The sequence below is a fragment of the Sturnus vulgaris genome, chromosome 3 (assembly GCF_052056855.1).
Source record: "Sturnus vulgaris isolate bStuVul1 chromosome 3, bStuVul1.hap1, whole genome shotgun sequence".
NCBI classification, from domain to species: domain Eukaryota; kingdom Metazoa; phylum Chordata; class Aves; order Passeriformes; family Sturnidae; genus Sturnus; species Sturnus vulgaris.
In genome coordinates, this window is record NC_142245.1 from 67,324,176 (window position 1) to 67,350,228 (window position 26,053).

The 26,053-nt window shown below is 40.8% G+C and overlaps 1 protein-coding gene across 2 annotated transcripts in view; it reads right to left on the reverse strand.

Moving 5' to 3' along the window:
• The window catches only part of DSE (dermatan sulfate epimerase), a 34,928-nt gene extending 14,042 nt beyond the window's left edge, over positions 1-20,886 (reverse strand). The window contains exons 1-3 of one of the 2 annotated variants that reach the window (XM_014892665.2): positions 20,778-20,886; positions 20,227-20,296; positions 7,990-8,458 (exon numbers count right to left, since the gene is read on the reverse strand). In XM_014892665.2, coding sequence (XP_014748151.2) covers positions 7,990-8,405 — 416 coding nt within the window. In that variant the 5' untranslated portion in view covers positions 8,406-8,458; positions 20,227-20,296; positions 20,778-20,886. Of the gene's footprint in view, positions 1-7,989; positions 8,459-20,226; positions 20,297-20,777 lie in introns of those variants that run through there. The other variant, XM_088161889.1, reaches the window with a different exon arrangement.
• Between the last annotated feature and the right edge of the window lie 5,167 nt (positions 20,887-26,053).

Consider the following 26,053-nt stretch of genomic DNA (forward strand, 5'->3'; position numbering starts at 1 on the left):
ACAAATCCTGTGAATGGCATAGGATAAATACATGCCTGGGGTGTTCTTTAAAGTTTTGTTCATCTGTGTCCTATAAAATATTTTTGTTACTTTATTTTAAGCATTCAGAATTTGATAGAAATCCTCCATGAAGAAAGTGAAGAAATAAAGAGATCATGGATAAGGCTGGAATTATGGATAAGTAGTATGGTTTTCCTACATGTGTTGAGAATTTTAGCATGGTGCAATGTGGCTTATCTGTTTTAGATTTGCCACCTTCTACAATGAACAATGAATATGAAGAAGGGGATCCTGTTTTCCAGTCATCAATTGATGGCATCAAAAACCATCATGCATGCACTGCATTTGTTCTATGTATACACAGCACCTTCATAAATGCAAATCCAAGCTTTAAATAAGTATACCATTTGCTTAAAATTTTGGATGGAAAGTAAAAAACACTATCACCAACAAAGCCAAGATCACTACAACCTCTCTATTTCTTGACAACATTCCTGATGCTACTACTGCTTCTTCTCTCAGTAGAAAAGTGTTTCTGTAATTTCTCACTATTCACTACCAAATAACTACTTCCTTACTGAAAGCAGGGTCACCTGGGTTGGGGCAGTCCCAGACATGAGTACAGATTGGGAGAAGAATTCACTGAGAACAGACCTACAGAGGTGGATTTTGGGGTTCAGGTGGATGAACAGCTGGACATGACCCAATGATGTGCACCTGCAGCCCAGGAAAGCAATTGCTCTGGGCTCATCAAAAGCAGTGTGGCCAGCAGGATGAGGAAGGGGATTCTGCTCCTTCTTCTTCTTCTCCACCCAGGTGAGACCGCACCTGGAGTGCTGCAGGGGCTCCTCAACATAAGAAGGACATGGACCTGTTGGAGCAAGTCCTGAGAAGCCAGAATGATGCTAAGATGGATGGATCACCCTTCATATGCAGACAGGTTGAGAGAGACGGAGAAAAGCCTGGAAAAGTCTCCAGGGAGACCTTACAGAAACCTGGCAACTGGAACAGGTTGCCCAGAGAAGTTGTGGATGCCCCAAACCTGGAAGTGTTCAAGGCCGGGCTAGATGGGGCTTTCAGCAACCTTGCCTAGTCCAAGGTGTCCCTACCCAGTGCAGGGGTTTTGGAACTGGAGAATCTTTAATGTCCCTTCCAACCCAAACAATTCTGTTTCTGTGATTCTATCATCATTTGTCTCAGAAATACAAGCCAAGAGGGAAAAAACACTATCTGGCCAGTTCAAGGCAGGATTTAAATCAAACTTTGCTGCTCAAGTGAGTTCCTTGATCATGACCTGTGGGATGTTTAGAGTCATCTTTCCTTCACTGTGTATCCAGTTATTGAAAATAAATTGCAGTAAATAGGAAAATAATCCTTTTTAATCTGAGATATAGACTACCCTTTCAAGCACTGTGAGATCTTAGTTTTGGCCTCTAGGTCAACAACTAACATGGTATCAGTGCATGCAAAATGAAGAATTAAGCACATCCTGACACATTACACAAGTAATCCTTGCATTACACAAGTAATCAACATCCCGAATTTTAATGCTCCAAACTTTCCCATGACAAATTACTGCAGAATAACTCCTGGAGGAGGAGATTGAAGGAAGGATGCCAGTACTCCCTCCTCAGTACTGAAATTCTCAATCTCACTAGCTGCATGCAAAGGAAATCAGTGAGAACTCTTTTCTAATGGTTTAGAGGTGAAAATTAGTTCTAAGACAGCCCGGTAGTGCATTTCGAGGCCATCTACCCCAGATATGCTAGCCAGCTCGTGAGCATGGTTGAGTTTAATGCACACTAAATGTCAAGTGTGGATGCAAATCAGGTACATAATGGGGCCGACTGACCTCTTGATTGCTTGTGCAATTGTACAATTGTGCAATTGTCTTCCCAATGCCAAGGGCAAAGCCTTAGCACTCTTGCTATTGTCCTGACCCACATCTGAGGGAAGAAGATACAGCTTTAAACTTCCCACCAGGCAAGAAAGGGAAATGTTCCTCTGTGGCTAGACAAAGCTTACATATCAAGAGGGAGAACACCTTCCAAGGGGAATGAGACCACCAACATTTATTTTATAAACCAGACCAAATCTTAAATATTTTTCTTACAAAGTCTCCAAAACAAGGTATTTTTTTGTGCTCAAGTGGAATATTTTCTTAATAAACGGAGCAATATTCTAGAATTGTCATTTTGGGAAGAAAAAAGACTCTTTGAAAAAAAACAAACCAGCCTCTCAGCTGTTTACCCTTCCCACATTTTTCTGGTTGGCTGCAAATCCCCATTATCTGTCCAGCCTTAGTGCCCAGTCCTTTGAAACAACAAAAAAAGTTAAAAATAAAGAACATACTTGAAAAACTGATGATTTATGTTTCTGGTGTCTAAGGTAAAACAGGTTTGCCCCCTCTCTTTACCAGTCATGTTTCAGCAGCAGCCAATCTCACATGCTTGTGTTCACTGCAGCTCAGTTGACAGGAAAAAAGGCAAAGGAGTGGTTAAATGTAAAAGGCTACATTCACGTCAGTATGGGAAAAAAAGTTTTAAGAGCTTACTATAAAAATAGAGTTGTACTGCTTAGGTGCTATGGGGAGGAAAGTAAAACTTTGGATCCTTAAAAATCTAAATCTACTTTTCAACCTGTTTCCTCATAGGTCTATGCCATGATAACCATTCTGATGCTTCTAAAGCTTCTTTTAGAGCTTCTCTCATTTTTGGCTTTGATCACAACCGAGTCTTTCTCACACAGGGCTTGCTTTTATGATGCTTCTGTGTTGACACATTGATAAACTAGAACTGACTCTGTTTTAGTTGTTTTCAGTGTCATATTAAGCAGACACAGACATTTAATTATGTTATTATTTTAGGAGATTGCCTCTAGCTCTTGTTTTAGCAAATTTTTATACCAGTCACACCACAAAGTGAGCTCCCTGTAGCTACCACAGAACGTCAGCACCAATTTATCTTCTGTTTCAATTTAGGTATTAAAGAAGCTCTCCAAAATCCAGCTACCCACTTAATTTCACAGACATGCACAATTTCTATTTTTAAACACTACATATGCAGAAGATAAAAACAGCATAAGGGTTTGATATTTCACTTACTAGCTTAACATATATTCCAGATACCAAATTCATCCTCCTACCCTTCCTTTTATTTTTATTCCTCTCTGAGGGACACAGCATATCAGCATCCTCCAAGCTTCTCTTATACTAACTTTTATTCTACAGTCTTATAAAGGCCCTTATGTTTTCTTTGAAAGTGATTGCTGTTTGATTATTAGGAGTCAAATAGGTGTTATAAATTTCTAGTGTCATAACAGACTTGCTTTACTTCAACTTGGATATATGAATTTATTCCAGTTAAATGATTATCCACACGTTTAATTATTTACATGTATCTATTTTTACCATGTAATCTGTATTGTTCAATATCTAGCACTATCTGGATACCAACAGCAAGGGTATGTTTATTAAAAAGTAAAGGATGCTCCTATATTTTTTAATAAAATGTGACTAACAGAAAGCTATGATTGCTAGTTTATAAGAAAGCAGCAGAAAGGTCACAGATCTGTTATGCCACAGCCTCCTGCTAGCTTGTCCTTAGTTGCTGCTATTTCCTTGGAATGTCTGCATGTGCTTGACAGTAATTATCTGCCCTGTGAAACCCACAGAGCCACTGTTAAATCCCACACCTTACTGCACATTGGTAACATACTTGTCTTTAAAAATGTGCAAAAAACCCAAACCATGTGCAAAAAACCCAAAAACAAACCCACAGAAACATCTTTCTGGCCATTGCAAAGTGGAACATCTCTCTTGCTACAAGAAGGATGCAGAATTTGTGAATTCCCGAGGCGTTTGTTTGCAAGGCAGGCTTAGTAAAGCAGAAAGCTTTTCGCTGCTTTGTCCAAAACAGAGAATCTGACTGAACTGTTATTTCTGCACAATGTGTGACTCTGATTACATCATTCTGCTCAGTACGGGAACAGGACGAGCCAGCAGCATATGGAAAGAATCACGAGCACAGATCTCCTCGGCCAAAACGCCCTTCTGGTGGGGAGTGCTCTAGGGGCCAGTCAGAGATAAAATGCCAGAAAACACATCAATATCCTCTGTTCCCTCTAAAAAAAGGTAATACGCTTCAAATATAAGGAAAACTCCCCATAAGATTTTAGACAGTACCTAGATATCCAATCCATAGAAAACCAAGGGGTTTATTTAACACCAGCTTTTAATTTTTGCAGGCAAAACCATTAATGCTCATCTATTTCAACTAAAATATGAATGCACATTTGTTTGCTGTTGCTAGTCTCACAACAGTGTTGTTCCCATATTATTTTGGGTGATTGTTATAGTTAGCTGTTACCCAGTTCCTCTCTGTTTATTTTAAAATGTAAACCTACTCCAGGATGTAGCCATTAGGGATGCTCTGCTAATGAGCAGCATGCCTATCAACATGGGTTGTTATGACAAACGGCTCAACCTCTGTTCGTTGACACAAATGGGAACTCAGTTATGGGTGCACTTTATTATGTGACATAAAATGACTATTTTAATAGATGAGAAAGGACCAGAGTTCTTAATTACATGTCCCTTCCATGTATATATATATATCAATTATCAGTAGACATTCTCATAATTGTATCCTGGGATATTGAACAATATTTGGACTATTGAGGATTCCACTAATGTAAAGAAGAAATTTAAAAAGTCAGTCTCCTTAATCTCCTAGCATTCGGAAACAAATAAGTAGTGACATTTTAAACCATATATTTCTTTTATTCAACTACTGCACATGCTAAAAACATACACTTTTGTTTTCTGGTAAGGCTTAAATTTTACTTAACATTGCCAAAAAAACTAGAGGAAACTCATTAAGATGAATTTTTTTCTTTTATTTTTTTCATTCTAAAGCTATTTTAGAGTCAATGTCATGACAGCAGAAGTCAAAAGAAATCCAGATTATACCTCTGAAAGAATTTAGCTGCCAATGCCAGATTTAACTTTCCAACATGTTGATGAATCTGTCAGTGATAAAAAATATATTTTTCCAGAAAATTTACATGTCACTTCTGGCATCTACATTACTGAGGAGATCTAAGGAGAGACCTGTTTTACTTACCTTACTGATACCTCTTTGAAAAAGCCCTTTTTCCTGATGAAATAAAGAATTCTAGCAGATGACTCTCCTAACATGCAAGGCTCCAAAGTCAAGCAACATCAAGACTGCTCCTTCTTTCCACCCTCCTGAACAGAACACGCGTACCCTCAAATTATTTCATAAGGACAATAATCATAATATAAAATCCAGAATGGTATTTTCCTAAACTCTGAGGAAAACCAAACATGCCTAGATAGACTAGACAAAAAATTCCACCACTGTGACAGTGCCAGAACAGCTCATATAACAGCCACAACTCCTATTTATCAAGTTTATTCTCCTAGTCTTGTCCTAAGTGGAGAAGTGCGTGCAGTAACATTTTCTGGTACTTTTAAGTTGAGTTTCTTAGGAAAAACAGATTTACATAATCTGTCTGTCCAGTCGTTCAGCCTCTGAACCCAGACTATTTGAGCAAAGGCAGACAGTGCAGTACATACCTCACAGATGTCACATTCCTGCTTTTCTGAAAACCACTGTTGGACAAGGGAGAGAGATATGTATTGCTGCCACCACTGATGGGGCTATAGTGTAAACTCCATGCTGACAGCATTCAGACATAAGTTCTCAGGGGGGATACAAAAATGGAAACCAGATCCATGTTTCTGCCACAGCATTTGAAGAACTGGCCAGCTGGAGGTTATACAAGGGGCAGCTTAGCCCAGCTCTATTGCCTATGTTTACAATTTCCTCCTGCACTTCCACTACTACTAAGCACGTTGCAGCCACTTCTTTTGCAAAGCAGAGAGCCCTGATAAAACTTTGATTGATTTCTGAATGGGATGTCTACATCAGAAGGGAAAGACGGGAAAAGCATGGTTTCTCTTTCACCAAGGTAATGCAAGATACTTGCTTGAGAAAAAACAGTAGTTGGAGGCAGGTAAATAACATCAAAGCCAAGTGGAAATGGGATATTTGCTTGGTTCTGATTGCTATCTGGTCAGCTGGGACAAAGAAGAGCATTATAACAAGGGACAGAACAACCACAATTAATCCAGGGCAGGAATCACAGGACATAAGGAACTTCAATAAGGTTGAGACAGAGAGTGAGATGTAGGAAACTGAAAAAAAAACCAGACACCAACAAGTTCTCCTACTCAAAATAATGCTTCTCCCTCTTTCTTGTTTCATTAAAACAGATGGCCATGTAATTATACTCTACCCAAAACAAGTTAAGAAAGAGTGTGAACAATAAAACTAAGGAGGAAGGTGTTGACTTTGGAGCAGTCTGTCTCCTATTGGAGATGGTCACACATCTTTGTATTCACCTCGGTAAGCTATATCCCTTTGTCAGTGTGCCAGGAGAAACATACACTGTCTCCAGAGCTAAGACTTAAGCTTTGTATTGCTATGCTTCAGTGGAAGATTTTGGAAATTACCACCACTGTCGAGACAATATTTTTCTTCCTAAATCCCACACGTCCTCTCTTCTGTGACAGACAGGCAATATGTGACCAGTGTGTCCCTTCTGTGTCCCATCACTTCTTTTGCTCTAGCTCTTGTATTTCTGTGGTATTCACCATTTTAATACATAGTGCAGAGGAACCTGAACACTACCATGCCTTTTCCATCATGCCCATCAGGAGGACAGAGATCCCACATTATAATACTCAAATCCAGCATAATTCCAGTGATAGCCCATGGAAAGATAACATTTACAGATTACTACAAGCTGGTTACTAGAAGGTAAGGAATCATAGTTTGAGCAATGAATACTGCTTGAACAGCTAGTGCTTCTCTTCCTGTGCTGACTTGAATCTTGACTCACACTTCTGCTGAACTGCTGTCACCACAGAGCTGTGGAAGAGCAGCTATGACAGAAGGGAGGAGTGCTCCATCCAGCTCCATCTCACTGCCTTGGGCAGATGCCACTGTCCTGGCAAAGCCCACATTCCCATCCTCTGTCTGACCTATTCACAGTGACAGCAATCCTGGACTGTAGTCTGAAAGGTGCACCAAGTGGCAGCTGCTGCAGGGAGGTAGGAGAAATGGATCTGTCTGAGCAAAAGGAGGAGATAAATTGCAGGTAGGTTTGAAAAGAAGGAGACCTTGGGGTGTCAACTCTAGAATCACTCCTGCAGTGAGGAAAATAACTTCTCTCCCCATAGAAAGAGTTTGGTACAGAGAAGACAGAGTAGCTTGTAGGGATGACAACTCACATCCAGGGGAAGTTAATCCAGGAGATGGTCATCAAAACGCCAGTTACACAGGCAGTTCCAGCAACCAGATGGACAACTATCATGTCCTAGTATGTCTTAAGGAGAGGCCCAAGAACCATGCAGCCAAGTCAAGTTGCCACTCTAAACTAAAGCTCAGGCAGATGTTAGAGCAAACTGCAGAAGCCCAAGAGTGTCATTTTAACCTACACCTAATTATACTTTTTTCATAGCCCTCCCCCTTTCCTAAATTCTTCCTAAGGAAGAATTATCCAAAAGATATATATGAATCTGGGGGAAAAAATATTAAAAGTAACACTTTTAGCACTTCTTGCCACAAACCAGATGTGACACTCTTTCTTCTGATTGAGAGTGGGTTTGGATTACTTTTTTTTTTTTTTTACAGCAAACAGGGTGGTGCACAAAGGATCATGCTCCTTTCAGCATCAACTTTCAAGAAGATAAGTCCAGTGAAGGTGAAAAGTTGTGTGTCACTGCTGGTCCAGATGAGGGTAAATGCATTCAGCAAGTTAGTCACTGTTAAAATTTATATTAGTACAACTGACATAATTTAAGCAATTCACTCAACCACTCACTCCTCCAACTGTAAGCAGTTTATACAGTAAGAACAACTTTAAAAAGGCCAACTTAAAAAAAAAAAGACAAAAATCTACCAACTAGGCTGAGCCGCCATCCTCTCCATGTAATCCTTGGCCATATTGATGGCCTCCATGTTTTCAGGGAAGAGCACACAGAACATTGCCAGGGCCCCAAGGTTGTTGCCATAGATTTCATTCCAGCGAGCGCTGAACTCCTTTGGGTCCCAGGGAGGAAGGTACTCCAGGGGATTCGACAGCATGGTTTGCACTGCTTCAATCAGACGAGCTGCAATGTGCTGGTGCGTGGTGCTGGCCTGGAGCCGCAGAGTCTCCACGTCCCCCTTGGAGAAGTAGAGCATGGGGTAGCTGTCATAGTTGGCATTGACAAAAGGAACCATCGTGTCTTGGTCCTCCCTGGCACCGCAGGCGAAGGCAAAGCAAACCGCGTGTATGAAAAACACACTTGGGGCTCCCCGTGTGTGAGTCCTCATTGTGGCATCAGATCTCCAGGTCTCAATGGCAGCCAAACCATCTTTGAAATGTCCTGTGGTAGATGGACATGAAAAAATGAGTTAGAAAATGAATCTGTGAGACAGGAGCCTCTCTAAGAACCATCTAAATAACCCCATGTATTCTCCAGGTGACTTTCAAATAATTTTTATTTGAATACTTCAGATGAAAAATCTGCTGAGCAATTCATCCCAGAGAAAAAGCCGTACACTTTGAAGAAAGCCCCTTCCTTCTCACACCTTTCCCTCTAGTAGCTGATACCAGCTGAAGGGACACAACAAAGCTCTTGTACTCGAGATTTCAAGTAATTGCAATGGGGCCTAATATGAAGCAGTGCTGACTGTACTGGCAAGTGGAGAAGGGCGGGAAGGGAGGAGGAAGGGGGAGAGCCAGGGAGCTGGCGGCAGCCAAGCCTGCGTGCTGCCTTGGCTGATGTTAGCAGCTGCAGAGAGGGAAAGATGAGGAATGCTGGAGGTTTGTGCCGGGGTCACTTTATACAGGGCTCAAGGCCTCCAGTTCTGACACGTCCTCATTTTAAAAAAATAAAAAATAAAAGAGCAAGTCAGGAGTCAAAAAGGGAAACAGTAAGTGGCAGAGTCTTAAAAAAACAGCTGAAATACTTTGCCTTCAGGGCATTTAGGGGTTTGCATTATTAGTATTTTTTTCCAAGGGGCTTTCCATTTTACTGCCAGTTACCAAGAAGGCTGAACACTAAATTAAAATGCATATTCTTCTACATACATGACTTCTTGAAATGTGTTCAAATGGAAAGTCTATGTAGAGGCAAATGCAATTTAAATATAGTAAGTTACTTTGTAGAAATTACCAACTATCTGGCCTAAAGTCACAGATAAAACATGGCCAAGATCCCCCTGAGGAAAGCCAGCAAATTCCTAGAATTCTTATGAGGGAAAAGGTTACGGAAAGCAGGCTCAAGTGAGACAGTTTTATGTAAATAATGAACAGTAGTTTTCAATTATTAAAAGGAGAAATAGAAGGAAAGAAAATCTAAAAACCGATACATTTTTTTTCTCCCGTGGAAAACCCGTTTCATAGGATTCAGTCATAAAACTTGTAGGAAGTTAAAGTACAAAGCAACCTTTTACTTCTCCCCACAGGTCCTATTCCTTAGCCAAAATTTTCTAATAGAAACTGAAGCTGCTAAAACCTTATTTAGAGACCCACATACTGTTTCAACAAAGTCATTAATATGAGAAAACTTTGACAGACAAGGACACTTCATAACTACTGGGTGCCCAGACCCTCTAGATTTTTGTGCTCAGATTCTAAAATGCGAGCAAAGATCTTTGGCCAAGAAATACATATTTCTTGTGAATTCCTACCTAGGGCACAAATAATATTTTACCCTGTAACTACTTAAATTTATCTATTTTACAGCAAGCAGTATAATTGTTTAAACAGAGCATAATGGAAGATGACATTTTCATACTATTTTAATGCATTTTGCAAGTACATTTTGCCCTGTTTTGGATGCAAAGCAATTGTTACAGGACACATTATCACAGGCTGGTTTATTTGGCAACACTTTTACTATATCTACATAGTCTCTCGCCACATACACACATACAAAAAGACCAGTTTATCAAGACATACTCAAATCTACTTGTGTTGTTCTCTATGCTTGAGGAAACTATATAACAGTATATTTTGACAGGAAGGAGGTAAAAATCAGACAAAGCAATACATTATGGTTGAAACATGATGTGATTTTTTAATTGATGAAAAAACCGCTTTGTCATAATAATAAAAAAACCCCAGTACAATTTTTTTTAAAGCATCTGTGATCCTTTAGAATTGTGGACAGAGGAAAAAAACTAAAAAAATACCTCAAAAAAAGCTAAAGATACTTGTCGCTTTTTCTGTGTTAATCATTTATTGAAAAAAATTTCCTGGCTCACACAAGCAGAAAAAAATCCCAGCTAGCAGTAAGGACTTCATGCATTCTTTCCTTTGGTTTGATTTCTGTAAGTACTTCTGCACATCAGTGCAAATTAAGAACATGCATAAATTTAGGGATGGTTTTAAGAGTTCCCTAAATTAAGTTATTTCTGACCAACGATTAGGGAATATACAGTAAGGTTTCCCAGAACTCCTTTGCAAACCTGAACACACATTTCCCAGCATTACACCATCATCAAACACATCCAGGGTTGCCAAAAAGTCATAGTCTGTACTCTTAAGTATTCAATAGCCTCCCACATTTTCACCCTTCATTCATGTGCACATTTCACTGAGAAAGTAAACCCTTTGTTTTACCTTTACCTGAGAAGGAACCACTGCACCACATTGTTTAGGCTAACAACAGAATAATTGGAAAACCTACCTATTGTATATTTACTCAGAGTCAAGATCTGGAAGAAAGTTAATAGGCAGTGACAAAAGCAGGAGTAAAAAATCATTTATTCTTTGTTTAATTATACTGACACCCTTCCTATGATATGAAGACAATACTTCACAGCAACTATGACTCACTAAGGACAGTGAGCCCTGTCCCATAACTTTGCAGAACTCAGCCTGGTGTGACTGATGGATGGCAGGAGGCAGCCGGAAAGGAGTACATCTTCCTTTCCATGCAATTACCAGCACTGATTTTAATTCCCATTGATTTTAATTTCCATTGATTATCAGCATAGCTTAGGTGAAGCTGGATCTGTGCAAATAACTGTCCAGCTTACCTGATGAGCATGAACCTGTTACAAGTTTGCCTGATACAGGGTTTGAAAGAATTGGAGTCTGGGCCTTCTGATCATTTAATGTGCACTCACAATATAATTTTTTAAAGCTAAAGGAATTTCTTCCTCTCATATTACACTGCATCATTACCAGCCACATCTTCCAAGAAAAACTTTACCAAGCAACTCAACCTTTTCTGAAAATGAGGGGGTTTTATTCAGTTAGGAAACCATGATCTGATTAAGTATGAAAAATTAAAAGGAGAATGAAGAATGCTTGCCCATGGAAGAAAAAGCTATTATACAGTGCGCTTTAAAAACGTTGTCATTTAGTTCTAGACTAAAAGAGCATTTTGCATGATTTCCACTCCACTGCCAGCAGAAACGAACAATAAAAAACATCAATAATTTCTGCAAAACACCCAAAACAGATTAAGTCTTAACAATTTTAGTTCTCCCCATCTGCATCAACTGGTAGATGATCAGCTGTAGAGGAAAAAAAAAAAGTATTGTAAAACTGAAACCACTAACTAACTAAACATTGATTTATACAGATAACTTTACCAAATAAACGATTTAAAAGAAAAGAGAGGCCCATTAACTCCTGCCACATGTGCACAAAAACGTCGCTTCATCACCGAGAGCAGAGGAGTGAGAGGGGGTAGAGGAGGAGGGAGAGGAAATGATGACACTGTTAGGATCACCAGCTTGTACAGTTGTCCTTGAAGCAATCTGACCTTCTTGTGAGTGATCAAAAACTAAAAACAAGTAAGGAACTGTGGTTTTCTGTAGTATCAGTTCTGAAGAGCCACTCTGCTTGGTAGATGTTTTTCCTGGGACCAAACTTCTATCACTTCTTAAAAAGCAGAAGTTGCAGGTGTCTCTGCTGGCATCTCCCATGCTAGCTACACTCCATCTCTGACATGGGCACCTTGTCAACATTTACAGTCAGGAACAAAAAAGGTGGGATTGCAGGTGACTGAAACTTACGAGAACCGGAGGCATTACAACACCACAGATTACTCAGGTTTCTGAAGAAAAGATCTTCCCAGCCCAGGGCTGGGACATGAACACTTCAGACTCTTTGTCTTCTTTTGGGAAGCTACTATTTTCCACAAAGGCTACAGTTCTCATTATCGTTACCTGAGATACCTGAGAAACAAATGTTTGCCTAAGAAATGTGTTCAAATATTTAAAGGAAAATCTGTTCCACCATACTGATGAAAATCAAATCTTGAGGTTCACTGTGCAAACTTTTACCTTAGAAAATGACCTCTGAGTCAGTATGGACTTAAATTTCATAATTTCTTTGCACTTCATAAATAATTGACAGTGAAAATAAACTTCTTATACTCCATTTTTTTTAATGCTTGTAATATCAAACTCTTTGTAACATGCAGTTTGATTTTGGACAATAGTGTCGCTACAGTTTTGTCACACATTACAATAACTTGGGTATTAAAATGAAAATAAGTAATTTTAGAACCCAGCACTAAAACATGTAAGAAAGTCATAGATATTTCAACAAGAAATGGTCAACCACCAGAAACAGCTGCTGTCCTACCAAAATCAGAAATTAATAGGTTAATTAATTAACACTGCAATGAGATGTGTGTGGAATATTGTTCCATTAAATGGAGAGGGATGTGCAACTCTTTGTCCCAATGCTGACAACTGCCAAAATGTAACACAAGAAGCAGCAAGTTAGATCACAGCAGAGAAAAGCAAACTTCTGTAGGATCTCTTTTTTTTTTGCACTTTGTCCAAATATCCAAAATATCTTTTCACACACATTGCAATTGACTTTGCTGCTGATGAGAAGAGCAGAATCTATAACATGGGATTTATCAGTTGGAAATTTTGGTAACATTATATAATCTCAAATCATGACAGTTACATCAGCTGAAGAGCTGTTTTGTTCAACAGTCAGTTTTACCACCAATCTAAGTATTTTGCAAACATATTTAAAAATAGGAGTGCAATTTAGTCTTGTAACTGAATCCAATGACATTCTAGTACTAAATAATGCAGGGTAAGTCCATGAAAATAGAGAGGTGAAAGGGTCAATGGAGACTAATTCCTATATACATATATTGTAATTTGGTTCCAGAGAACCATATCCAATACAGCATAATTAGGTGCATGATGGAGCAGAACCAATAAACTACAAGCTTATCTTTATTATTGTAATAATCACAATAAATCTATTGACTGAAGTCCCAAGCTGTATGACTTCTACATCAACAAGGAGTAGTGCTGAGACCCTTTCAAAGCTGTGGGGCAGAACACCAGGGTGGGAAACTCCCACATCCCAAGAGTAAGGAGCAGTCAGGAGTCCTTCAACTAGCTTTTGGTTGGTGAGCTAAAACCAGTGACTATCTGGCTCTCCAATAAAAATACTGGAAAGGTGTAAAAATCACTGCTTAAAACTTGAAAAACACCTATGACAACCTTAACCACCAGGGGACATTACTTCATTTCTTCCTCTGACTTTTTCACTATGAAAAACACTTTACAATTATATAATTTCAAAGGTATTTCAAAACTTAAATACTGAAATCCCAAATATAATTCAGAATTACATCTGCCATAAATAAAGTACAGCTCAGGTACCCAGGTGTCAGTATTGTGCTTGTTCTGAAATAATTTGAAAGAAGCTTTGTATCAACTTTCATGTCTGACTAACAGCTGTGCTATGAAAATCCTATGTAGCAACCAGAAACAGGCAGTTCCTATAGGGATTATCAGTATATGCCATCATGTCAGCAGTCAAGATTTAAACTTAGGACTGTCCTTTGATCTAACACAAAATTAAATGGATCTGTGTAAAGCAGTACACAGTCGTGTCAGACCATAATTCCAGGAGAATTGAGGGTTGCATTCATTCTCCACCATGCTACAGGTAGGATAGCAACTGCAAAATATTTCTATAAGTTCACAGTAGGATGTGTAAGACATCTGTGATGGAAGATTCATCTGTTAATTCCTTTCAATTATTTGTCTATTTTATCACTGTATATGTAAATTAACAGGGCATACACAAACACTCTGAATGCAAGACCTTCTCTCTACCTCAAGAGAAAACACGATTAAAATCATCTGCATGTCCAAACCATAATCTGAGAATTTAGAATTTCCTTCTATTTTGCAATTTATTCACCTGTAAAAATGCTTTCTCAGAATTTTTTCAGTTGCACTAGCATTCCTAATCCTTACCGGAATATTTTATTCCATACCTCACGCTGTAGAATGAGTAAGGAAGTAATTTTGGTATCTAGAATCCTGCAGATGATCATTCCCAACCAGTACAGACATGCCTGTTAAGGCATCCACATTCAGTGAAGGCTTAAAACTATAAGCTACCAGAGAAAGACTCCTTCTAGAACACCAGCACTGTCTCCTGTGCTGATATAATTTCAAAAGGCCATTTCAAAAAATAAAATTAGGTTTTGGTTTTTACTTCAGAAGTATTTTCACAGATGTTAACACTACAGGAAGGCAGTCTGAGAATTTTCATCTAGGCCAAGGGGATATACTCCCTACCTTTGTCTGCTCCATTAATGTCCCAGAAGTCAAGCAAACCACTCATCCACGTGTTACACTATTATAGCATATAGGGCACCTCTGGGGTTTAGGACTACGACAGGCGCTTCAGAAACACAGAACAAAGGCTCCTGCACAATCCAGTATTCCTTTGGCAGCTACTGAGAAGTGACTCGTCTTCCTGGCCCTTACAAAGAGACCTGCTTGGGGTCAGTAAGGCTGTGAACCCTTTGGTATTATGCATATTAGGTATTAGGAATCATGTTTAGGGCTTCCTCTGAGAGCAGCCACAGCCCTAAGGCACAACCACCCACCACAAGAATGGAGCAAGGGAACAGAATGCCTGGAGCAGACTGGAGCCTGTGTGGATCCAGTGCTACAGTCACGGAGCACAGGAGGAACTGGAAAAACTTCACATAGCTATGGCAATGCCCAGGAGGCACAAATAAAAGGACAGGAAAAAATAATGATACATGCAAAAGGAGAAAGCCAATTTATTGCTGCCAGAATTCCTCCTTGTGCCTAACTCGCCCCAGGGAATTGCATGCCATCCATCTTCCCTCACTTCTGAGGAGGCTGATTACAACACCAGAAACTTCTGATACCAAAACAAGTGTTTTCATTTCAGACTTTAACTTTTATCCTCTTCCCAACTAACACTACTTTGCTGGCTTGACCTTTACTCTTCCAAATACTTGTAAATGTTTTAAGTCTCCTCATTTGTTATTCTTGACTGTGCATAATTAAGAGTTGTAATATTCTCTGCTTATTGTTTTAATTGTCCTTCATTCAATTGTCTTCAAGATGTTGTAAACAAATGATGTGATGCTGCTGGAGTTTTACAAAACCAGTTCTCACCCTCTGTATCGATATCCACAAACCTGAGTAGCAGAAGATAGCAAATCTTTTTATTTGTAAAGCATTTCCACAGGACTTGATATTAATAGACAGGAATTCTAAAATGCATCATCTCCTTCAGTTGCTATGGGATCAAAACTCATTTTAACTGTTTCTATATCCTGTTTATTACTCAGTGTTGCACACAAAACTATATTAATATTTTATTGCTATTTTCATTGTGATGGTTTTGGCTAGAGTAGAGTTAATTTTCTGCATAGTAGCTGGTACATGCTATGTTCTGGATTTGTGCTGGAAACTGTGTTGATAATTTAGGGATGCTTTAGTTACTGCTGAGCAACATTTATACAGTCCAGAACTTTTCTGCCTCTCCCCCCACCCCACCAGCAAGGGGGCTGAGGATGCACAAGGAGTTGGGAGGGGACAGTCAGGACAGCTACCCCCAACTGACTACAGGGATATTCCATAACATATGATGCCATGCTTAGCATACAATATCAGGAAAGAAGAAAGAGAGACGTGCTCAGAGTTGTGGCATTTGTCCTCCCAAATAACCATTACATGTGATGGAGCTGTGCTTTCCTGGGGATGTCTGAACACCTGCCTGCCCATGGAAGTGCTGAATGAATTCTCTGTTTTGTGTGCCTTTTATCTATTAAACTGACTGTATCTCAACCCACAAGTGTTCTCACTTTTATCCTTCCAATTCTCCTCCTCATCCCACTGAAAGGAGTGAACAAGTGGCTGTATGGGGCTGAGTTGACAGCTGGGCTAAAACCATGGCAATCATAAATGTTAAATTATTGTGACAGCATACAGGAGCACCAGCAAAGCCCAAAGATGCTGATGCTAGTCAATTTATGGACCTAAGGAGTTCATAATCTAAGCAGTTCAAATCAACACTTGCTTTTATGTTATCTACAGATAATCTCAGAGTGTGGGTATGCAGACCCCATATGTGTACTCACACAGAAGAAACACTTTCACTTGTTGCAGGATAAAAGTCACAGTGTTCCTAAACAGAATTGTACCACGCTACCTGGCAGCTGCATCTCTCTACATATAAGTGTGTTGTCCATTATTATTGATACAATTCTGCTGTTACCTCTGCTGCTTTCTCCACAGAGAGATAGAGCATATAGCTCCTCTCTCTCTCCACAGATGTAATATACATGTGCCCAGATGCAACTGCTTTTTTCAGGGTACAAACTTGGACGGACAATAAAATGTATTGTCCTGTAGTTCCTTCAGGGCTGTTACTGTCCTCAGTGCTCCCTGGAACACCCTTAAAAAAACTGGTCATTACATTTTCAAGGAAAGAAGCCTCAACTGCAGATGGAGTTAATGGCTACATTATTCCTGAAAAATGTAGCTACTCACTTGTGTCTATGAGCAGGTGCCAACGTAACCATTAAATTATAGGTTAATTTTGAAATTTAGAATCTTATGATCTCATTTCTGACTGTAAGATGTGCAGGCATGGCTCTCATAGCAGAACTGAAACTGGATGGATCATTCTGGTCAAAAGTGTGATGAACCATGATTACAAGGATATGATTAAAATGAACATGATATCCACAGAAATGCTTGTGAACAACTTTTCAAAATACTTTAACAACTCTAGGCAGCCACTTGATTAGAATGCTGAAGAAGGCATACCAGGTTTATATAAAATGTTCAGCATTTTTAATATTTCCAATTTAAAAACCCCAACCATGATAAAAGAACTTGTACGTTAAAATTGCATTTCACTTGTACTGAAATACAACACCTACCAAAGTCAAATGACCAGGGTCCCTACAATCCTTTGCCCACACCAAACAATGCTACTGCTGATTTCTCCTGTATACTCTGAGTCCAACCAAGGGGAAAAACAGAAAGACCAAACAAAGGTAATTTCAGACTGTGTACATAATAGTCACATTGTGCCTGTGCTATCACACCTGACCATGTCCCAAGGGTGGATGAAAGCATCATGCCAGCAACCTGATGTGAGAAAACATTTCCAGTGCTCTGTCCTTCATGTGATTCCCAAAATGACCAGACCCCTTTGGTCAGCTCTCCGTTACCAACACTTCACTTCTGCTAAACTTTTACTGACAAAGCATTCATGAGGGAGATCTCTGGTGGCATTTGCTAAATTTCCTTTTTCCTAGCCGACTTCTCTGCCCAGTTCTCATCCTGAATATATAGCTGAATCTGCTCAAAGTGCAGTGCACAAGGGTTTGGGGGTTCACTAATCCAGCACTGTTACACCTCACCCTATCCCAGCTGGGCTTAGAGACATCAGTACGAAGTTTACCCATATAAACAGAAAACTGGCTCAAAGGGAATCAAATGCAGAATCCATTAAGTTATTTATATTAAGTATGTGGCTGTAGTCTTGAACACAAACTAGTACCATGGTTTAACGGCTTTAGGAGAATACAGTGCTGTAACTTTGCTCTTTGATCTACCTCAGCTGAATGGTGACAGCAAAGAAGGTGAGAACAGCCAGGACAAATATGCAGTTGAGATGTCATATTTACCAATTAAATACAATTTGCTGGGAAAAAGTCATAACCTCTTTTACTCACCACACACTTGGATTACCAAGTCTAAGCAAGAAAACAATCGTTACAGAAAGTTGTTTTTTTCTTTATTTTTTAATTTCTTCAGGGCCCATCCTCCCCCTCAAAGGGCTTTATTTCTTGCAAAATATCCAGTAACAATAGCAATAGTAACTAGATTTATTTCTGCTCATTGCTATAGTATGCTGTGGGTGCCAGATGTGCAAGTTTCCATACACGAGTCTAAGAATGTGACTGAATTTTAGTTAAATGCAATCACTTCTGAGAGAAGAGACACTTCAGCTTTATGGACATTTACCTCCTCATTTAACCCTAGTGTGCACTGCTCAGACTGCTGGGTACTGATAGATGTGATCATTTCTCTACTAAGATATAAACTTCCTATGTTCATTCACAACCCAACAGCTGACTGGTGATACAAACGCCTTTTTACCACCACTGATCCAGGTTTTATTTGAATTCAATTTTAAAAAAGCTTATATACCTTGTGTCATTGTCTTTGAGGAAAAGAAATGGTACACACAGACCTCATGAGCCTTTAAAAAGTACCAAACCCAAGGTGTCACTCTAAAACCTGTTTTCAGCTACCCATTTTTACTTATAACTGTATGCAACCTATAAAAATCATATCTAACATTTGGCCAGGTAATAAAATACACTTTTGTCTCCACTGTAGTGCAGATAATTACTCAGTATCTAGTTACAATAACTAATATACACTGCAATAAAAACTGAGTTTGCCTAGGTGACCAAAATCTATCAACTTTACCATAGACAATCAGTGATGTTTCTTTCTTGCAACATTCTTTATAACCAAAGAACAGGTTGAAAAGGAGACTGTACGTCAGTGTGTAGTGGAAAATCAGCCCCAAGTGTCTTCTGAGGTCAGTGTTCACAGTAGAGAATACAGATGCATTTATAAACTATTCTCGTATCTTTCTTTTTTATTAAGAGCACTCAGGTGTTTCTCATGGCAATTCAAAATCACGCAAAACATCACAGTACTTCAAACAAAGCAACAAAGGCAAGCTCTTGCTTTGCATAACAAGAAAGTGACATTTTTTTAAACTTCCAGTAGCTCTGCTCCATTCAAATACATTGTGGTTAGTATATTTCGGTTTCATGTCTCAGTGAAGTTTACCCAGAGTCAAGACAATCCCAATCCAAAACTGTATTTTGTTGACTTCCCCTAAAAACTTAACTAATTCAGGTCACTTAAAAGACACATAGAAGTGATGAGACACAGTAAGGAAACTCTTAGTTGAAGTAATACTTAGCACTTCTGTAGAATGATGTACCCAAGGATCTACAAGTAGTCATGAAACTAATTAATTAAACTTTTCAACACCCCTGTGAAGCAAGTAAGCACATTTATCTGTTTTATGAGGAAGAAAACAGAGCCATGGAGAGGTGGAGTGACTTGCCCAAGGGTACCCAGTTAAAGTCTTTCAGAATAATAAACAGCATCTCAATTATTGACTCCCACTGCTGCCCTTCAGCTGAATTGTTCCTTTTTTGAAATATTGCAGTGAGTTATAATAATAGTTGGCATGATAAACATAATGTGGCAATATTTAGGCTGAGATTTTCTTTGTCTTTGTTTAGACTATATTAAAATTTTAGTGTTTTTTAAATTGCAGTTGATCTTCTTAGTGTGACCAAAAAATCTCCAGAGTTGAGCAATATTTCTTGTATTTTATTCACAGTTGTGACTACTTTTTATGTTGCCATTGCTTATGGCTAAATCCCAAGCCAGCTCAACTTGAGAACACAGGAAAATGTCATAGTTTTATATTGCTTCAAGAGGGAGTGACAGAAGAACAGAGAGGGTGATTACTTTCATTCATACCAAATTGAATTTTAAGAGTTGGCATGAGACACACCAAGTGATGATGCACTGCTTTAATGCAATACTGGCTATAGGAATTGCAACTCATTGCCAGGGGCTGAGAAGACTGTGCTTCCCGAGTTGACAGGTCTGGTTCCAGGTCACTTAAAACTTTCCCAATTAAAAAAAAAAAAAAGAAAGAAAAAAAGAAAAGGGGGAAAAAAGAATCGGCAGGAAGTTGCATCGGGCAAGTTGCTCTGTTCCTGTCTCTCAGCTTGCCTAGGTGCAAGACAAGGATGCTGCTGCTTACCTTTCACACATGCATGTTTGGGAGGCTGAACTCGGTAGCACAAGGCTCGGAGGCTCCCGCGGTCGCGGCGCTGCGGAGGAGCAGAGCTGTTACCCACGGCGCCCACAGGTGAAGCTCCGCACGGAAAGCGCCACGTCCCCCGCACGCACCCACCTCCCTCGGACTCGCGGGGCCCGTCCTGCGGCTGCCTCCACGGCAGCCCCGTTCCGCCGGGAAAAGCCGGGAAAAGCCCGTGCCTGCCGGGGGCGGCTCCCCGCGGGACGCCCCGGCCCCGCTCCCGCCGCCCGGCCCCGCCGGCACCTGGAGCCTCTCCCGCCGCTCCCCCGGGCGCCGCACGGCCTGGGCGCCGTGTACCGGAGGCAGCGCTCGGGCTGGCCGCCCCCTCCCAAAGCCGCCGGCCACCGGCGCGCCCGCCCCGCCGGTGGCCGCCCCCTCCCAAAGCCGCCGGCCACCGGCGCGCCCGCCCCGCCGCCAGGCGCCCCGGGAGCGCGGCGGAGCGCAGGGGCGGGATGGAGGAGCGGGAGCGCTGCCCGCTCCGCACGGGCACTCACCGCCCGCGGCCCCTGCCCGGCGCCGACCGCCTCTCGCCCGCCAGAAAGTTTCTCCTCCGCAGCCCCGGGGGACGGAGCGGGGAGGGGGGTGCGGGGTGCGTTTTTCAACGCAGGAAGAAAGTGACTCCCCCCCTCCCGCTCCACCTCCCGCTTCCCCGCCCTCCTCCCGTACCTCTCCCCGTCCTCCTCCTCCTCCTCCTCCCCCCCCCCCGCGGCTCCGCCGGCCCCTCACGCCATGGCGGCACGGCGCGGTGGAGCCCGCCCCGCAGCTCCCCCGGCCCGGCCCGGCCCGGTCCGGCCCGGGCGCTCCCCTCGCTCCGTGGGTGCCCTCGTGTTTGTTTATCCCTGGCGCTCGCACGGCTTTTCCTCCCCCGCCCGTTCCTCCCCGGCTCGAACTTGACGGAAATGCCCTAATTCTCCCTTTTAGCGGGAGGACTCGTTTCTCCGCAGGGAATGTTTTGGTTCCAAGGCCGGAGTGTTGGCACAGGATTCCCTGGAGCTAGAGAGTACGGCAGCGGTACCGCGGACCGGGCAGGGTGGCTGTGGAGGTGGCAGCATCCCGGGTGTCCCATTCATGTTCATTGTCCATCCCTGGTGCTGTCACCACACTGCATGACAGGAATAGGACCTCCCACCCAAAAGTCCCCTCAAGCCAGCAAAGAAACAAAAAGCCGATTTGTCAATCTGCTCTTTTAAGTATGGTGTGGCTACTTACATAAACGTTTCCCATGTAAAGGAAGAAAAAAATAAAAGTGAAATGCCGTGACTGCTCGTCAGCCATCCCGACATTTTTCGCAGCCACACAATTGAAGATATTCCAGAAAGTAATATAAAAGAGGATAAAATAAATGATCCTTTGGAACATTCTTTTTTTCCTTCTCAGTCACTATAGCCAAGACAAAGTTCGAAGTGAAGAATTCCAAATGTTTGTCGGGTTTTGAAAGCTAGCATATTTTATTGACTACGTAATGAAAACAAAAATATTTATATGTGATAGATCAGGATGGTCTCCAATTACATAAAGCTTATGTCTTACAAAGTGTATTCCTCTTTTTAGTAATGTGTTTACTGATATTACTGAATTGGTCAGCAGGCTCATAAGTGCTCAGTTCCTTATTCCAAAATGCAAAATCTGTATTTTCTGAGGATGGTTTTAAACAGATTAATTTTGTTTTAAAGTGTGATTTCCTGCTGTTCTATCAGGACTAATAAACTTGTGGAAGCTAGACAAAACCAGAAACTATGAATTTCCCTTCACCCTTCCATTCCTGTTGTATTTCTCAGCAATATCTATTGACAATCTCAGCCCTAAAGAGTGGGGTTACACATGTTGTTGCTGCAATCTCCAAGAGCAATGCCAGAACCTGGAACGAAGCCTTGCTTTTTTACCAGTAATGACATGCCTAAAAGCAAGAAGTGCTTCAGTTTCAGTCATGCAAACGCTAGATTAATCATTAGAAGGTATCTTTCTGAACACCTATTTGAACGGTATTTGGATCTACCGAATTGATACTAGAGTGGTAAAATATTGATGTGATACAAATGAACACGTGTAGAGGTGCAGACCTCGCAGTCAGACCAGATGTGGTGGATAGGCTGATTCTACTGGAATTTCTAAAATTACCAAGATGCTTAAAGTGATCAGGAGGAAGGTGTTTAAGTACTTGTCACGTGTCTGCATCATTAGGTATGTAAATCTATTAAGTACCTGACTCTAAGTTAAATGGAATTAGCCCTTACAATGATGAAAAGCATAATGTCTGAATGGCTTTTGAAATCCTGCCCTTGATCTGTGCATGGATCTCTCTATATTGCAGAAAACCTGCTGGTGCTGCCCTGTGATCACAAATACCTGGGCAAAGCACACCATGGCCCCCTTATAGCCACTTGGCTTCCTGCCTCATATGAGATAAGATTGGATGTGCTGCTGGGATCTTGCTCTGGTGCACAGTTAGAACATGGTGGAGACACCAACAGGGTGGACAGACACAAATCCTCTCTGCCTCATGTCCTCTTGTGTAAAACAAGGCTTGTTTTACTTCCCAGTAACTCAGAGTGCTTGTCAGACTAAATAGAAAAATTAAAATTTATATGATGATTCAGCGATATCTAAGAGAGGCAAGATCTGTCCACAGTAGATTAATTTCAGCATTGCCTCTGGTAATTTTGAAATGAAAATGTATAGTGAAAGACTGAAAAAGTTAGCCTCAGGAATAGAAGTTGGAGGAAGATTGCCTTCAGCTAAATAAAAGCTGCTAAAAAGAAGATAATAATCTCTTTACCTCATCCTCTGAAAACAGCATGTAAATTGCAGTAGAAGAAATTTAGACTAGCTAGGATTAAAAAAAAAAGTATTTGTAAGAGTAAATAAAGGAGAAGAGCATCTCTCTCCCTGGAGGCTTTTTAAGTGCAATCTGAACATATATTTGACAAGAACGGTTCAGATCTAAAAAGTCTGATGAATATTGCCTCAGAGCAAGGGGTGGACCAGATGACCTGTCAAGGTCCTGTTTTGTGTGATTATGTTCAAAATGCTACTTGCACAGGCAGGATTACAGATCATCTTTGATCTTCTGCCCTTCACTTCTTTAGCCATGGGTATAACTCCTCTTGCTGAGGTTGAGTTTCCATCAGTGGTTTGCTGGCCTTGCTGCATGCCAGTGAATTCAGCGTTGACAGCAAGAAGAAAACAAACAATGAAACAATGTCAATTTGGAGCAGCTACTTTGGGTGGGATCCATCTAACCTCTGAACATGTCACGCACTTTTGTTCTGTACTTGACTGGTAACTACCTCTGATCTAGTCACGTTAGACTGTTTATAGCACTGCAGAGAAAAAGAAATTCTTTTACAGCAGAATTCATCTGACCTGTTTTAGATGTCTTCATTAGGATGTGATGAATCATGTCCCTAGGCTATGTGTTCTTGCCACCAGCCATAAAGTAGGTTTAAATGACTGACTCAGTAACATACAATCTTGTATTTTCCATTCCTCTGGTGCTTCTGTCCCTGAAATCTCTCACTCCCTCTCTCCTTTCAAGTATCAAACCCCTAGTTTATTTGTTCCTTCCCCCCCCCCCCACATTATTTTAAAATTTAATTTTATTTTATTGGAAAAGTCCCACTGAGGTTAATAGTTTTTGTAGCTGTCATTTCCTTATATTGCATCATGTGACACTGTAACATACAGCAACCTGACCTTTTGGGTGGCATTGCTCCAGAATGGATTTAGGAAAGGAGCTAAATTTACCTATTGGAGCTAAGACCATTGACTTGGCCAGTTGTACAGAGTATGTTTCATGGAAATTGTATGAAAACTGTTAAGGTCAGACACTGTTCTACTCCTATGTCATATGCTCATTATTTTTCCTAAGTGTTTATGGCAAGCCACATTACATGCAATGTTTGGTGTCTGTGGGACTGAGCCAAACACATGTGGGAAATGCTGCTCTTTTCCAATAATGGCAAATTTTTTAGGTCATGCTCAGAGAAATCACTGTACACCTAAGTACAGTGCATATCTTGAAAATGTCTGTGGCATCAGAGATACTGTGAGCAGCCAGCTCTTGGTGGCATCTATCCTTTCTTTGAGAAGGAAAAGCTTCCAAGAAAGCCGAGTAGTTATCTGGATTGCAGAGAACTTTATTGCACTTTATTTTCCTCCTGCATTGGCAAGCTGGATCACGAGGATGTGAAGAGGGAACAAACCCGGTTGCCTCAGCAGGACGGCGAGAAACAAAGGCAGCAGGGCCACATGGAGCAAGTGATGTAGGGCTCATTCTGGGGCAGACACCAAGTGTCTGCTGATGCTTCATACATTTAAAAGTCTTTGGTTCTCACTTTTTGGAGTTTGGATGTTTGGAGTTTGTTTCTCTTCCTTGCTGACTGAAGATGTTAGCCTAAAGAGGGAAGCTGTATATCATTCTACCTGTTCCACATATGCAGCCTTGGCCATCCTTTTCTTTTTTCCTGCCCAGTCTATGCAACAGCATTTTTTTCTTCGTTGAATTTTCCTATGTGTGCTTGGGTTTTTTTTTTAATTTGTATTCTTTTGCTTGTTTGATTAATTTTGTTTTGGTTTGGGTTTTTTTATTGTTTTAAGTACCCGTCTCTCATTAAAAACCCCTGTGTTCTCTGCGTGATCTGTCTGGTCTCTAATTTCCATGTACGAAACACTTCTAACAGTTGCCATTAAGTGACAAAACTCTTCAAATGAAAAGAGAGAGAAATAAAAAAGTCTCCATATTTTTTCAGTAATTCTTCAAAACAATTGATTTGGTTAAAAAAAAACCCTTGTGTTTTCTTTACCTTTTGTGTCCAGCTGTGATGATTTCTGATCGTAGTGCTGTGAGCTGAAACTTGTAGGACAAGAGCTCTAGGCCAGTCTCTTCTTGTAGCTGACCTGCAGACTGTAAATCTGGGTATTTGCATATTGCTCACCCTGCTCTCCTTGATCTGAGATGCTCTGCCCAACTCTTCTCCTTGGACTTTATTAGAGCCACATGAAGGCAGCTTTAATTTTCAAATCTTGTCCCAGTTCCAGACACACATGGGAGAATGTTGGCTATCTCCTAATTTCCAACCAGGGTGTGGACCAGACAGTGTCCTAACTTGGTTGTTCCTGCTACAACCTTCAAGTTTATGAGGCTGTTGCATGATTCTTTCCATTTACTATTTAGACATTTGGGGTTCTGGCTCACAGACAGAAATATTCACAGCTCCAAAACGAGGATGAAAATAAGTTGCCTGAAATCAGCCCTATGAATCAGAATCTTAGGGCTGATTTCCATAAAATTCTGGAAATCTAGTCTAAACTCATCTGGTTGGGGCACACTCAGTGTGGCACAAGCAGTTTCTCACAGGAAAATCTGTTTCTACATCTACAGACTGGAAACACTTCTCTCTTTCTCACAGATGTAACCTTTTACTCTTCTACTTCGTGGTAGCCAAACTATCAGTAGGGTAGCTGGAAGGGGAAAACACTAGATGTTTCCTAAACAGCTCTTCTTTGTATGTAAATGGGACATCTTTCTCTGCTTTACATTTCCTTTCTTTCCCTCTTTCTTGCTCTCACCATGTGTTCAGCCTGGTTTAGCCGGAGGCCAGCAGACAGAAAGTCAGATGAAAAAAAATTCTTGCAGATTTCTTAAGGAATAGGAAGATGCAGCATCAGTAATCAGAGGTAAAACGTTGGTGAGTGGAGACAGATTCATGGTCCTGAGATGTGTCAGGAAGAGAGTAACCATAAAGCAGGTACATAGGCACTTAAATGGGAA